The sequence below is a fragment of the Tenrec ecaudatus genome, chromosome 10, assembly GCF_050624435.1.
Source record: "Tenrec ecaudatus isolate mTenEca1 chromosome 10, mTenEca1.hap1, whole genome shotgun sequence".
Taxonomy (NCBI): domain Eukaryota; kingdom Metazoa; phylum Chordata; class Mammalia; order Afrosoricida; family Tenrecidae; genus Tenrec; species Tenrec ecaudatus.
In genome coordinates this window covers 60,820,715-60,836,759 of record NC_134539.1, presented here as the reverse complement: position 1 = coordinate 60,836,759, position 16,045 = coordinate 60,820,715, and the positions used below count along the sequence as shown (strand labels likewise).

General features: G+C 39.1%; 1 protein-coding gene and 1 non-coding gene across 5 annotated transcripts in view; both read left to right on the top strand.

The window, feature by feature from the left end:
* RC3H2 (ring finger and CCCH-type domains 2) overlaps window positions 1-16,045 on the top strand; it is a 54,002-nt gene that overhangs the window by 18,559 nt on the left and 19,398 nt on the right. For all 4 annotated transcript variants that reach the window (XM_075560452.1, XM_075560451.1, XM_075560453.1 and 1 more), the window contains exons 5-9: window positions 2,162-2,337; window positions 4,708-4,908; window positions 5,363-5,495; window positions 5,599-5,717; window positions 7,194-7,306. In XM_075560452.1, the coding sequence (XP_075416567.1) occupies window positions 2,162-2,337; window positions 4,708-4,908; window positions 5,363-5,495; window positions 5,599-5,717; window positions 7,194-7,306 (742 nt within the window). The remainder of the gene's footprint in view (window positions 1-2,161; window positions 2,338-4,707; window positions 4,909-5,362; window positions 5,496-5,598; window positions 5,718-7,193; window positions 7,307-16,045) is intronic.
* LOC142460642 (small nucleolar RNA SNORD90) lies at window positions 5,169-5,278 on the top strand. Its single transcript, XR_012786812.1, has one exon. It is a non-coding gene; the product is annotated as a small nucleolar RNA SNORD90 (small nucleolar RNA).

Genomic DNA, 16,045 nt, shown 5'->3' with positions numbered 1-16,045 from the left:
GTGGCTTCCACAAGTTCCTGGCCCACACCGTCAGGAGCTGGAAGTGCTGCTGATGTGCAGCAAGTCTTCCTGTGTGGAGATCGCTGACCACGTTTCCTCCCAACAGTAGTAAAGCCATCGTAGAAAGAGCCCAGCTGGCCATCAGAGTCACCAATCCCAGCGCCAGGCTGCACAGCGAAGAAAACGAATAGATGGCCCATTTGCAAGTTTTATTTGTGCCAAGTAAAACCAGAAATGAAAGAAAAAAACATTATCTTTAAATTCCATTTTCAGGAGTTTTGTGAACTGACCCAATTTAATCAAGCCCCTCTAAGAGACAGGAAATAAAGGGGAGGGGAGAATTGAGGAACTTATTAAAAAACAACAAACAAAATTAGTCAATATGAGAAAGTCTTTGAAAAATTGAATTTATTTCCTCAGCAAATAAATGAAATTTTCTTTTAAAAGGTTTCATGGAGGCTGGTTGGAAGATGATAGAAATTTTATTTGGATTACTCAAATCAATTCTAAGAATACGCTTTTGAGACAATGAGGGGAAACTAACCATGAACTGGGTGATATGCTAATATTAAAGAGTTACAATTGGATATTAAAGAGTTAAATTGGATATGATAATGGTGTTTTAAGAAAACAAATCCTTATCCATTATAAATATATAATACTGTATTTAAGGATGAAGTGCTATGTTTAGGATTTATTTGAAAATTGCCCAAGCAAACTAAAAATGTAGATAAGTAGTAGATAAAATATGATTAAGCATCCCTTTGTTAATAGGCACCTTTTACCTCCACTATCCATGTTTTACCGTTTTCCATAATGCAAACTTTAAAATTAATTTTTAGACTCTACATTTATATATAAATGAAAACATATTGCCTTTGGCTATTTCCTCATGAACAGACAACTCAATTAAAAATTGGCACAGGACTTGAATAGAAATTTCTCCAAAAACGATCATGCAAATGGCCGACGGCATCCGAAAAGATGTTCAGTGTCACCCACTCATTATTAGGGTTGTGGAGGAAAACCACAATGAGCTGTCACTTCACTCAGTAAAATGCTAGAATTTTTTTTTTTTAAGGAAAGTAAGTGTTGGCACAAATGTGGAATTGGAAACTTTTTTATTGGTCAGAATGTAAACTGGTTTAGTTGCTGTGGAAACATCTTGATGATTCCTCAAAGGGTTAATCATCAAATTACTATATGACTCATCAGTTTCACTCCTAGGTAGATCCTTAAGAATTGAAAGCTGGTATTCAAACAAATTATTATTAAATTAGCATTCAAAGCAGTACTATTCACTTTGCCAAAAGATGGAAAAATCTACATGTCTTTGACTCATGAATAAACAAAATGTCATGTATATTCTTACTATAATCAAGTCAATTCTGACTCACAGTGACTATCTAGGGTATAGTAAAACACCTATGGGTTTCTCAACCTGAAACTATGAATATTTACAGAATATTCTTCACAATTTGAGTTTGCTGTGTTCTCTTATGATTGGATTCATATTGACTATGCATCTCTGTCTGAAGAACAATGAAAGTGAATACTTTGTATTCTATCCAGAAGCTCATAACATTTTAAGATTATATATAAAATAATTTTGATAGACACAGTAACAGCCATATGCATAAAATAATTTCCATATATTGAAAACCTGCCTTTGTGTGTTTTTTTTAAAACATCTAATTTATTAATTAATATTTGCGGAAGATATTTTACATTTCATTGTCTTATATTCTGATTGACTATAGGAAAACTGCTTTGTTTTTACTTGTTTTTTATTAAACTATGTTTATGTGATGTTCTCTTTTTTTGTGCTAATAAAATACAGACTTTGTGGTATGGTGTGGTGGTTTACATGTTGGGCTGCTAACCTCAAGGTCAGCAGTTCAAACCCACCAGCTGCTTCTCAGGTGATAGACGAAAGAGCCTGACACTCACAGTCTCATGGTCTCAGAACTCTAGTGAGCAGCTCTATTCTTGTCCAGTAGGGTCACTATGAGTCCCAAGGGAGTCAATGATAGTAAGTTTGTTTATATGGATAATGGAGCACCATAAACTGATACCTAAAGATTAAAAGATTGTGGCAGACATGCTCTGCAGGATTCCTTATTTATCATGAACTGTTGTTGCCTACTTTTAATATTTCTAGCTATGCAAGAAGAAGCCTTGAAACTGGTGTTGCTGGCATTAGAAGATGGTTCTGCCCTCTCAAGGAAAGTTCTGGTACTTTTTGTTGTACAAAGGCTAGAACCAAGATTTCCTCAGGCATCAAAAACGAGTATTGGTCATGTTGTGCAACTATTGTATCGAGCATCTTGTTTTAAGGTGAGTAGCCACCAGCTGTCAACTGTCTAGAGCAGCGGTTCTCAACCTGTGGGTTGCAACCCCTTTGTGGGTCAAAAGACCTTTTCACAGTATTCACTGATTCAGAACAGTAGCAAAAATGCCGTTACAAAGTAGCAACAAAAATAATTTGATAGTTGGGCATCCCCACAACATGCAGAACTGTATGAAAGGGTCACACGATTAAGAAGGTTGAGAACCATTGGTCTAGAGATTATCTGCCCGTGTATGAGATAGGCGTCCTTGGGCAGGTGCTTCCAATTCAGAGACTGCAGAAGTACGGAATGCTGTCTACAGTTGAGAAGAGACTTTCCCCCACTGCATTGTTTACATCTATTGAGAATAAGAACACATAGATGAAGCTGCCAGCAGCTCAGAGCAGAACATAAGGGATTAGATTGGTAAACCTGACTCTTGGCATAGTAAAAGTGAATCTCAGGAGCCTAGTTCTTTTATATGTGCCGTTTTTAAAGTGTCAAGAATGATACTAAGAATGTTATTAAAATGGGTAATGGTTATAACTTCCCTATTATTATTTTTACCTTCTGCCTGTCATGATTAGAATGAAGAATTAAGACTGTTAGTCTGAAAATGCCCAGTATGTTGTCTTAGGGACAATGAGGAAGTGAAAAGGTGAAGATGCCACTTCACTCTGCATTGGATTTTTTAGGGGGTCTGGTGGAAAAGACGAGGAAAGTTGCCTCGAGTGGGTTCCGACCCTCAGCGACCCTGTGCCCAACAGAACAATTGAGTGCTGGGTTCTGCGCCATCGTCACAGTTGTTACTCTGCCTGAGCCCATTAGAAATGTGTGCTTTGTTGTCTAATGGGCCTAGAGGTTCCGGCGGCGGGTGCTGAGTGAAGTGGAAAGAATTCGTGAGGTCACAGCTGCGTATAGTACGGAGTGGGAGATGACCTGATGGCACTGAGTGTGCAAGTATAACTAAATTTAAAATGAAACTTACCTTGCTGATTTTATAGTGCCAGGAATGATAAAGACAGGTAATACAAGGTGTTCTTGGCAAATTGCTCAGCTTAAGATACAAGGAGGCTTCAAAATGTTTGTGGAAAAAGGCCATTGCTGTTTAATTCCATTTGTCTACAAACGGGAGCTTCCTGGGTTTCAGCTCACTGACAGTGTAGACATACTTAGATGAGCTCACTGAACCTCCGTGAGGAGCCAGGGTAGCATCCGTCTGATCGTGTTAGTGCTGTTCCTGTCCTTAGGGCAGCGATTGGACGGAAGCTCTCATTTCTCAGATGTAGTTTTGACTGCGCAGCCGAGTCACAGATCACTCGTCTCCTGAGTGACAGACTGCAGTAATGCTTTTCCTAGTTTATTACTAACTTGCACCCTCCCCTAATAGATAAAATTACTCGGTGTTGGTTTATAGTTGTCAGACATCTATAGCTGCTACTAATATCTGACATGGGATTAAAATTAGTTTAGCAAGTGATTTCCCTTCCATGCCCTTATTTATTCCTTAGAGCCCCACCCCTGTTGTTTAAAATGTTAAAATCCCTTTTAAATGTCATGTTCATTTAACATGCTTCAGGAGTAAGTTTGTATTACTTATTGTAGATGATGCCTGTATGTTTGGATAATTAGTTGCATTAGGCCATGCAAAACTAACTTTTGAACTTCTTGTTTTTTGTCATGAGGCAAGTAAAGATTAAAGCTATATAAATAATACTTTATGTGGTGGCAGATTATAATCATATGGTAGTGCTAATGTATATCTATCGGTTGGTTGGATATCTTGCTGCTTATCATTGCTGCCAAAGTGGTGTTTTCATAAAGCATAAATTCTATCTTGTTTGTGCTTAAAAGTCCTCAGTGGTTTCTCATTCCCTTTAGGATAATACCCCACGTTTTATTATGTAAAGCCTATATGATTATTTTCCAGCCTACATTGTAGCCTTTAATTGCCTGTGCTTTGCTCTTATTTCTATTTTAAGAACTTGTCTCTCTCTAGCATTCTGTTCATCACTCTCTTAGCCTTGGGCATTCCCTTTTCTTCAAGACACAGTTTATATAGTCTTCAGCTGAGGAACATTTTCTTTGATATTCTCCTTGGTCAGTCAGCTACAATTTCTTTTTTCCCATGTTGGTATAGTACAGCCTTATATTGTAATTGTCTGTTTACAAGTCTTGTTGCCTACCAGCTGCTGCGCTCATTAAAGGTAAGGACTTAAAGTGTTTTCATCTCCGCACCTTCTTGGTGTGGCGTCTGATACGTGCTGGGTGCTGCAGCTCCCCAAAATAAGTGAATGAAATTGTGATGGGAAAAGGAAGAGAGAGAGCGAGCGTGTGTGAGTGGTGTGTGTGTGTTAATCTCCTTTCTGTGTTTTAGGTCACCAAAAGGGATGAAGACTCTTCCCTGATGCAGCTGAAGGAGGAGTTTCGGAGTTATGAGGCGTTACGCAGAGAACATGATGCCCAGATTGTCCACATTGCTATGGAAGCAGGACTTCGGATTTCACCTGAGCAGTGGTCCTCACTTCTATATGGTGACCTAGCACATAAATCACACATGCAATCTATCATTGATAAGGTTTGTAAAATTAGAGCTCTTGATTATATACTATTGCTTTTATGTTGAAGAGTACTTGAATTTTATACAGAGAGAGGCATTTGGATATCTTTTATTTTAATATTGAACTCTTCTAAATTATCTTATTAAAAATGTTTTTTCACTTTAAAAATTAACTAAGGCTACAAGGAGGCAAGTACAGAAATTAGAATAAAAGCAGGTAGGTTAAAAAGTCAGAGGTTTATCAACATTCTAATCCCAGAAAGATATTAATAGCTTTTAAATACGTTTTCTAAGTGTCTAATGATGAATTTCATAGGGCAGATGCTGAGGTGAAAATGTAATTCACCATTGATACTCTTACTATGAATCTGAAGACACATGAAAACCTACTTATTTTGACTAAATAAAAGCATTTGGGCATAGCTATATCAAAAGAACCAGAGTAAACGCCATTCTCTTTTCTGTTTGTTAGCTCCAGTCTCCAGAATCATTTGCAAAGAGTGTCCAGGAATTGACGATTGTTTTGCAACGTACAGGTGACCCAGCTAACTTAAATAGACTGAGACCTCATTTAGAGCTTCTTGCAAACATAGATCCTAACCCAGGTATGTAGAGAAATAACCAGCATCTTGTTGAGTTTGATAACACGAGAGAAAAATTGCTAACAGATTTTCCTCGCACCCCATTTTCCCTGGTGGCTTATTTCAGATGCCGTTTCACCAACGTGGGAGCAGCTTGAAAATGCAATGGTGGCTGTTAAGACAGTGGTTCATGGACTTGTAGATTTCATACAGAATCACAGTAGAAAAGGCCAGGAAGCACCTCAGGTAACAGCATTTGTGGCACTTCTGACTGCTGCTGTCTCTCACACGTTTGTAAAAGCTGCTTGTCAATGTACTCATGTAACTAGCCCTCAATTTTAGTGGGAAAATACAGATCACAAAACATCTTCCATTTAAATAGTTTTCAGTTGTACAAGCCCATGGCATTGATTACATTCACCATTCGACATAGCTTTTATAGACCGTTTTGGAAAAAGCTCACATTTTTGTTTCTGATAAGCATTTCATAGTTCAGCAACAGTTTGGGTGCTATATTGGATAGGAGTTCAGTGGAATAGAGAATGTTTTTGACCACATACAAATTATGGATTTCTTCTGTTTTGTGTGATTATTTTTGGAATGTGGGTAAATAGTCACTTCCCCCCACCCCCATTACCCTCACTGAAATGATTCTCTTGGTCAATGTGTAGAATTTGAGCTTTCAAGATATTTTCAGTATCCTTTATTTCAAATCTATAGTTATTTATTCTAATAATAGTATCTATTTATTTAGTTACTGTGAACCATTCGCTACATGTGCTATTTTACATATTTTTAGCCCTGTAGTTATCTGTAAGATGGATACTGTTCCTACATTGAAATTTAAAGGGGTTAAGTAACATACCTAAGGTTATGCTCATAATAGAGGACAGAGCCTAGATTAAATCTACTACAAGTTGGTCATCTTTCCATTTTTCTATCCTTATTTGTTAGAAGACATCATAATATTCAAGTGCTAACTAGGAAAACAAACGAGACCCTCATTGAATTAGGGTAACAAATATAAGAATATCTCAAGTTTATGCAAATTATTTCAACTATTTGTTTTTAGTTTTATTCTTCATTTATATAAGCTTAAACAATGCCAAGCTCAGATGAGCGTTGTATATTCAAATTGACAAATAAATTGCTATTTCTTAATTTTCCACTTTGAAGCCGAAATTACACTTTAAGTGGACACAGCCTATTACCCTTAATGCTTTTGCAATTATTTGTTTACTTATCAGAATTTCAAGACAACAATAAATTAATGATAAAATCTTTTATTTTATTGGGCTTTGTGTTGCCTGATAAATAGGTAAACATTTGACTTGGTTTCAGATAATACTTAGGAGAAATGTTTAGATGCCAACTCTGAGTTATACCACATAACTCACAACAGGAAGGCTGTTCAGATGGAATGGTAGTTATTTCAGTGCAGTCATTTTTAATGTGGAAAAGAAATGAGTGTGGTCATGAAGTTCTGCAGTCTCAAGAGTGATTAACAACTAGGATATTAAAAGTTTCAAAATATCTAACCCCCCTCTGTGTGTGTGTGTGCGTGTGCGTGCGTGTGTATGTGTGTGTGTGCGTGTGTACATGCGTGTGTATGTGTGTGCGTGCGCGCGTGTGTGTGCACGTGTGTGCGTGCGTGTGCGCGCGTGTGTGTGTGCGTGTGTATGTGTGCTTGCATGCACGCGCACGTGTTTGTTTTCCTTATAGCCCCAGCCAAACAGTAAATACAAGACTAGCATGTGCCGAGATCTACGACAGCAAGGGGGGTGTCCACGTGGAACAAATTGTACATTTGCCCATTCTCAGGAAGAACTTGAAAAGTAAGTCGTAAGCATTGTTTCATGCAAGTTTCAGTTTTTGATCATTAAGGACATGTCTTACACAATCTTCCTTTGTCATGAGTTTTTCAGAAATGCAAGTAAATTCACAGCGTAGAGTTTTTTAGATTGCAGTAGCTTTTATTTCTTTATTTTCGAACCGTCTCGTGGCTTACAGGAGAAACATTAAATGATAAATGATTTGAAACTTTATTCAAGAGCCATGTCTTGAGACTAGTTTAGAGCCAGAATGTCTTTCTACTAAGTATCTCTGTAGAAAAGAAAATACCCTCTGTACACTCTGCGTTCTGGTGGCACAGGGGGTATGCGTTGGGCTGCTAACCTCAAGATCAGCGGTTTGAAAACACCAGCTGCTCCAAGGGCGAAAGATGAAGCGTTTTACTTTTTAAAGAGTTACAGTCTTGGAAACCCACAGGGAGAGTTCAGCTCCATCCTGTGGGGTCCCTGTGAGTCAGAAGCAATTGGATGATGGTGAGCTTGGTTTTGGTGTACATTCCAGATTCAACTGAAAGCCTTGGCAAAATGGGAAAGCAGATCCTTTTTTAAATCAAATGGCTTTTAATCTTGTCAACATTCTTTTTTTCCTACCTTTTCTTTCTTCTTTTCTCTTATTGGTAACCCCAGATCCAAAAGTCAGTGGGGATAAGGTATTACACATTGTCCAAATATCTTTTACTACTTTGCCTTTTTTTAACCAAAATTCTCATTGAGGCCTCACAAAAAAAGTTTGATCACATCATTCAATTTGAAAATCTCATCTGCATTTCACATATTTACTGAGTATTTTCATTTTATTGCTTTATAATGAAAACTCAAACCGAATTTTCTCTTCCCATACTTTCCCTTCACCATCTCCTCGCTTCTGTTCTGCCACTCCCCCTGTTGTCCCTCAAGCCATGTCAGGAAGTCATCTTTCATGGTTTTCTCCTGCGTGCTTATCTGGATCAGTCACCAAGTTCTGCCGTTTATATGTCTTAATCTCGTCTTTCCAGGTTATGGTCTCCCCTTCTTCATCTGCAGCTGTCTCTTAAGTAACCTTACAACTACCATTTCTTGTCCCTCCTTAGTATTCCCCACAAATCAAAAGTCTTTTAAAGACACAAATCAAGTTATGCCCTCCTCTTTACCTAAGTTTTCACTAAATTTTCATTTTGCCGAAGATAAAAGTTAGAAAATCTGAATTGTCACTTTTATCTAGTCTGTACCGACTTCTCTGATCTCTGTGCCATTGTTGATCTTAGAGTCATTTCAGTTGAATATTGGGGACAAAGACTGAATTTTTAGTGTTCATAAGAGAACGCGTAGTAAAAGTTCTACATACAAGCATTTTTCTAAAGACGTTAGTGATAATAGAAAAGTAGCATACTCAAAGTGCTTTAAAAAGTTTGTGGGAGAAATTCCATTATTTCATTCTATCTCTCCACTAACTTTTTGAATCTCCCTCACAGGGAAAAGGCAACCTGGGGAGTATTTTTAAATGCTTAATGTGAGTTGTATATTAGAAAAGACAAGGAAGGGGAAAACTTCATAATTCACAAGAAAAAGTAATTATAGGAATGATGTCTTTAAGATAAGCTTCCACATAACCTAAGTGGAAAAATGGTCCTTGGTAAGGAACAGGAAATCTTTCTTCTTTATTTAGTAGGAAAGACCGTTGTGGTTCCAAATGCAGGAAGGTTAATGGAATTGGTATTGGAAAGATGAGCAATTCTGTGGTTTTATCTGTTTTTCTATTCTCTTAGAGTAAGATCGTCAATCATAGGGAAAGGCAGTAGAGACTGGATAGGCCCAAAGATGTTGGAGATGGAAAAAAGAATTTAGTTGAGATATGTATTTACTATATTGCATGACCATTTAAGATAATTGACTATAATTTTGGAAGAATTGTAGGTAACATGATTGTACACTTTTTCTCCAGCATGTTCAGCTGCTTGGGAGCAGCCACAAAATGAGTGAAAAACTTGGGTTTAACCAGACCTGGGGTTTTACCAAATGAATTCAACAGATCATGAATGGACCAAGAGAAAGGGTGTTTGCAGAGTAGGGTTTAATGATGTATAGCTAGGTAAAGCCAGGAGTGAGTGCTTGAGGGGGGAGCACATGGAAAAATTTAAAAGATTAAGGACTACAACTAACATTATTAGAAGCAAATGCATGGGCAAGGCTATTGGACCTAGTATTTAATGATAGATTGTCAAATATGATAACAAAAATTCCTGCAGTAAAAGGCAAAATTAAAATAGATAAGACCTCATAATTATTGAGTACTTTTGTCCATCAAAGATTTCCATCAGCAAATTGGAAAGACAACCTCCATATTGGGAGAAATTTTTCAGGAACCTTAAAATATGTCATATAAAAGCCTAAACCTAAAACACATATAAAAAAACTTTTATTTAGCAATAAAATGAGAGCCAACCTAGTCAAAAAGTGAGCAAATCCAGGGGGATGCTTTAGAATCTTCTCTGTCATAAAATGATGATGATGTCTCTAAAATGAACCAGAGACATATATAAACCATAGCTATATGAATGGATTCTGGGCGAGCACTTAATTCTAGCCCCATTCTAAGAACAATGAGTTCTTATGACATGGCCCTGCTCAATGCTCACCCTCCCGAAGGGCTCACTGAAGATAGGGGTGTGGTAAAGAAACCAGGTGGTAGGTACCCAAATATCTGCAAGAATAGGATCTGGGGCTTTAGAGGCTTGTCTTCAAGTAAGCAGCCATCTGTCTAATTAGAGGTCTACCAAGTGTACATGAAAGAAGCACACCAGGCTGATTGATTGAAGGATCATGATAATAAAACCCAAATCTAAAAAAGGGAATGGTATCGTGAACACCTGATTTACAGAAGACTGTGGATGACAGTGGAAACTGAAAATCTGTTTGCAGGGTCCCCACATGAGTTAACTTTCTGTTGAATGCCCTCTGACTAGTTGAAGGGTATGAATATCCTTTTTATAGTTTTTCAAATACTTTTATTGGGGGCTCTTACATCTCTTATCACAATCCATACAGTCATCCAATGTGTCAAGCACATTTGCACATAGGCTGCCATCATGATTTTAAAAGCATTCTCTTCCCACTTGAGCCTCTGTTACCAGCTCCCCCTTTCTTCCCCCTCCCTCATGAACCCTTGATAAGTTATAGATTATTATTTCCATATCTTACATCATCTTCTGTTGCCCCTCACCCACTTTTCTGTTATTCGTACCCCCAGGAGGGGATTCTAGATTGATCCTTGTGACCGATGCCCCATTCTCCCCCCCAACCCTCCCCTAATCTTTCTGGTATCTCTACTCTCCTTGTTGGCCCTGAGGGGTTTATCTATCCTGGATTCCATGTGTTTCGGGCTCTATCTGTAGCAGTGTGCATGACCTGGTCTAATCTGATTTGTAAGATAGAATGGAGGTCCTGATAATGGGGTAAAGGAAGCACCAAATAACTAGAGGAAAGTTGTGTTGTGTTTCTTCAGTGCTATACTTTACCCTGACTGGTTTATCTCTTCCTTGTGACCTCCCTGTGAGGTCATGTCCAATTGTCTACCGATGGGCATTGGTTCTCCACTCCATGTCCCCGTACCCCCCATTCACATTGAGTATGATTTTGTTCTGGGTCTTTGATGCCTGACACCTGATCCCATCGACATTTCATGATCACGCAGGCTGGTGTGCTTCTTTCACGTGGGCTTTGTTGCTTCTCAGCTAGCTGTCCGGTTGTCTATTTTCAAGCCTTTAAGACCACAGATGCTATAGCTTATGATAGCCAGGCACCATCAATTTTCTTCACCACATTTACTTATGTACTCATTTTGTCTTTAGCAATTGTGTAGGGAAGGTGAACATCACGGAATGCCGGATTGTTAGAACAAAGTGTTCTTGTGTTGGGGGAGTACTTGAATCAAGGCCCAATATCCGTCTGCAACCGTACTTCTTGTTGCTGTTTTGCAGTCCAACACACAACGACTACATCACCAGGGCTCCCTTTTATGCAGCCTTAATTCCTCACGTATAGATATGAGCACATAGTTCTATTCCCCTCTCGTTATACATATATTGACATATGTACATGCCTGTATTTAGACCTCTATAAATGCCCTTGGCCTCCTAGTTCTTTCCTCTATTTCCTTTGACTTTCCTCTTGTCCCACCCTCATGTTTGCCTTCATTCAGGTGTAGTAATTCCTTGCTGCAACAGTGCCCTTGATTGAGCCCCACTAGGCATCCTACAGCCTTCCTTCCACTGATTGTAGTTCGCTTGTTCTCAGGTTGGTGTCCATGCCCCGCTAATATCCTGTTATCAGACAACATCATAAAGTCAGATTATGGATCTGACTTTAGGTTAAAATGGGTTACCTTATCATTTGATCTCCTTTCAATTTTTTAATATTTTCTGCTTTTCTCTTTGACGTTTTCCTGTGTTTTGTCCAGTCATTGCTGTTCATTTTATTTGTTTGCTTCCTGTTTGTATTTCGTATGATTCTGTAAATAAAATCCAGCTGTCCAGGTAGAAAAGCTCTTTAGAGAGAGTTACTGGATAGGAATGACAGAGAAGGGTGGAGGGAAATGGGAGCTAACAGTGAGTATGAGAACAACATGTTTTGAGATTGACTTGGGTGATGATTGAACAACTTAAAATAACTGAGTGATTATGTGATCATATGCCAATAAACATTTTTTTAAATGGTCAAAGAACAATACCCCAAAGCAAAAGATATTAAGGGAATGGGTGACGCTGATACTAATTAGACATAACCAACTGTATTAGTCTGGGTACATTAGAGAAACAAATCCACAGAAACTCGTGTATAAGAGAGTTTTATATAAAGGTTAAGTGCGCATCAAGAAAACATCCCAACCCAGTGCTGCCTAAACCCACAAGTCCTACATTAACCCATATGCCCAACACCAATCCACAAAGTCTTCCTCCACCTCACAAAACAGATGCAATGATGCTGACTGCAGGTGGAAAGCCGAGTCAGTGAACGTGTAAGCATCTCAGCGCTGGCAGGGGTCTCCACATGGCTGCTCCAGCACCCAGGGCTGCATCAGCGTAGGACCATGTGGCTTCTCCTCAGGTACATCTTGCAGGAAGTGAGCGTTGCCAGCTAAAGCAGGGAACTGGCTAAGGCAGCTGCATCCTGGTCTGACCATCAGAAAACAAGAGACCAGAGAACTAAAAAGGCGAGGCTCCCCGAGCCATTTATCCCTCCAACCTTCAATTAACCCCACATGTGTTTATCGGCCAGGTTGGTACAATACACTAACTACCTCCCCAACCAACTCGCAGATTGGTTCTCTAGGTTAGGGTCATGGTTTCATGAGACAGTTGTCAAAATATACTTCTACTTCCTAATAGCTGAGTAGCATTTGAGGCTTTAAAAGCTTACAGCTGGGCAAATAAGACAACTATCACTATTCAGCTGGAACAAAAGATAAAGGACAGGAACCCAAGAAGAGAAGAAACCAGACTATTGGATTAATTTACTCCAGAAACCAATTCCTCTTCTACCTTGAGATCAGAACTGCATGGTGCTCAGCTCCCATTACTAGATGGATCCCTACGGAAAGGAGAAAGAATGTAGAACAGAAGTTCAGATTCTTAAAACGCCTAGATTTATTGAACCTACTGAGCCCCTAGGACTATTAACTTAAGTTGCTCTTTAAACCTTGAATCTAAATTATCCTCTGAAATAACAGTTTAAATTAAGTACCAGTTTAGATCAAAAGGTAAAGATTGTCATCTTCAAGTTTTATATTTTTGAAAATAATCTATATAAGATCAAATAGACACTATTCTAAATCATAAGCATAAAGATTGAGGCAAAGGACTCTTAAAGTCAGTAGGACACAACTATTACAGCAATATTGAGGATGCTGACACATTATGAAGGATGTAACCAATGTCACTATTCATCATGACTGTTGAATGGGAAGGCGCTTTACTGCATGTATCTTCACAAAGCATAAAATGTATTTTAAAAATGAGCAAAGGACTTGGACAGTTCATCAAAGAAGACAATGAAATGGCCAATTGGCACATGAAGCGATGCTCCCCATCATTAGCTTTCGTTGCGATTAGACGCTGGCAGTTGTTTGCGATTTAGAGATCCCTCTAAAACTAGAACCTCCATGCCATCCGCACCGTCTCTGCTAGTTCTGAGCCAAATTTTTGCAGCTACTGTCAGTCTCTCTCCTTATGGGTGGTCTTCCTCTTTTTCCCTGACCCTATGTTCTACCCAGCTGGATGTCTTCCTTCAAGGGTGAGTCCCTCTTGGTAACATGGGTAATAAGTCCTCACAGCAAAGTCTCACCATCCCTACTCTGGAGCATTCTGCCTGCTTTTTCCAAACATTCCTTTGTTGTCTGGCTGTCCAGTGTACTTTCAGTATTCTTTGCCAGCCCTATAGTTGAAATGTACCCATTCTTCTGCAATCTTCTTTATTCATTATCAAGCTTTCACATATCTATGAAGTCATGGAAAATACTATGGTTTGGGTCAGGTACACCTTATCCCGCAAAATGACACCTTTGTTTTTAACACTCGAAAGAGGTCTTTTTCAGCGCATTTGCCTGATTTAATGCGACCTTTGATATCTTTTTTTTGATATCTTGATTATTGCTTCAATAGGCATTGATTGTGGGTCCAATAAAATTAAATCCTTGATAATGTCAATATTTCCTCCATTTATCATTATTTTGCTTATTGGCCCATTCATGGGGCTTTTTGTTTTAAGTTAAACAGTAATACATACTGAATGCTATAGTATTTGATCTTCTTCTGTAGATGCTTCAAATCCTCTTCATTTTCAGCAAGCAAGCAAGGAAGTTTGTTGATGTAGCATTCTTTGTCATAGATTTCACTTGTTCAGCATTCAGAGTGAGTAACTATACTGAAAGGACACACCCTGGTGCACACCTTTCCTGATTTTAAACCATACAGTATACTTCTGTTCTTTCCAATTGACTGCCTTTTGGTGTATGTACAACAGTTCTGCACGAGCACAATTAGTGTTTTTGAATTTACATTCTTTGCAATATTATCTACAATTTGTTATGATCCAGACTATCAAATGCTTTTGTGTAATCAGTAAAGCATAGGTAAGCATTAGCCCTTAGAACTTGCAAATCAAGACCACAATAAAATATTACCTCTATTAAATTAGCACTAAGAAAGGGGAACTGGGGAACAGAAAGCAGCAAGTGCAGAGGAGTTTGTGGAGAGACCGGAACCCTTGCTTGTTGCTTAGAGGAATGTGAAGTGGTATCGCTCTTGTGGGTCACAACGAGTCAGCATTAGCTCGATGACAGTGTGTTTGGTTTGGTTTATTTTGGAAAACAGTTTGGTGGTTCTTGTAAAAATGAGCATAGAATTAGTCCAAGCAGCCTCCATTCTAGGTCTATACCTAGAAGTGAAAGCGGGAAAGCGAACAGAAACTCACACACTTCTATTTTGTGTAGCACAATGCCCTAAATGTGTCGTCTCAAAAACTCACTACCAACAAGCCAATTCCAACTCACAGCAACACTGTAAGACAGTGTAGGACTGCTCTGTGGGTCTCTTAATGGGAAGAGAAAACTCCCTCTTTCTCCTCTAGAGCTGCTGGTGGTTTGGAACCACCTTGCAGTTAGCTGCACAGTCCTTAAACCAGTCTGCCACCAGAGCTTCTTGCCAAACTATAAAAACCCCAAATGTCTACCAACAGATGAATGAGTAAACGAAATGTGGTTTGTGCAGGTATGCACTACTGTCGTGACATGAGTATGCGTGTCACATGTAGAATGTCTGTTCTGGTATCAGACTTCTTATGTGTCCAGGAAGTGGACTTGTTTGGAAGGGCTGGGCTCCAAGAAATGCCTCAACTCTGGCAGCAGGCTCCGTCAGTGTCTTCAGCAGCTGCTAAGCTGCAGCCTGGCTGTGAGGGGGCACTGGGCTGTAGCAGCTCGGTTCTGCTCTGCTCTCTGGAGGCTCCCGTTCTGACCAGGCTCCCTGGGGCGGCTCTGAGAGCGGGGCAAGCCCGTCAGTTACACGTGCAAGGTCATAAACTCGGAGAGCCCAAGCACTACTGAGCTTGTACAGGGAATACTGTGATAGGTATCTGTAGGATGTATGCATATATATATAATAAATTCATAACATGGTGTTCACACAACATCCAAATCACATCACATCCCATTTCACAGACTCTATCGTGGATGTTAAACACCCATACTTTTATATGTGTAAAATGGAATAAAGTGTAGCTGTAAAGAGAATGTTCTCAGCATGCTACAACATGGATGACCCTTGTATACATGGTGAGCGAAATAAGTCATTTGCAAAAGGAAATATACTGTATAACCTCATTTACATGGAATAAGCAAATATATAGAAACCAAATATTAATGATTATCAGGCAAGGGAGACAGAGTGGGAGTCACTGAGTGTATGTTAATGGTGGGGAGGAAATTTTGGAAAAGACTAGTGGTTAATTATGGTACAACATGAAAACTATTCTCAATGTTGTCCATAAATTGTAATTATGGAAGGTATTTTTCTCTTGTTTTTTTCAAGGTCTGATTTTTTATTTCTAGGCGAATCCTTCAGTCAGGTCAAATGGGGTACCACACTTTGGCCCCAGAGTCTGTCCTTTTTACTTCCTTGGGGACTCCCTGCTCTGCTCCCACGGTTGCTCTGCCGCATGCTTTTAGGGGTTTGCCTCGGTGTCACAGGGTCAGTC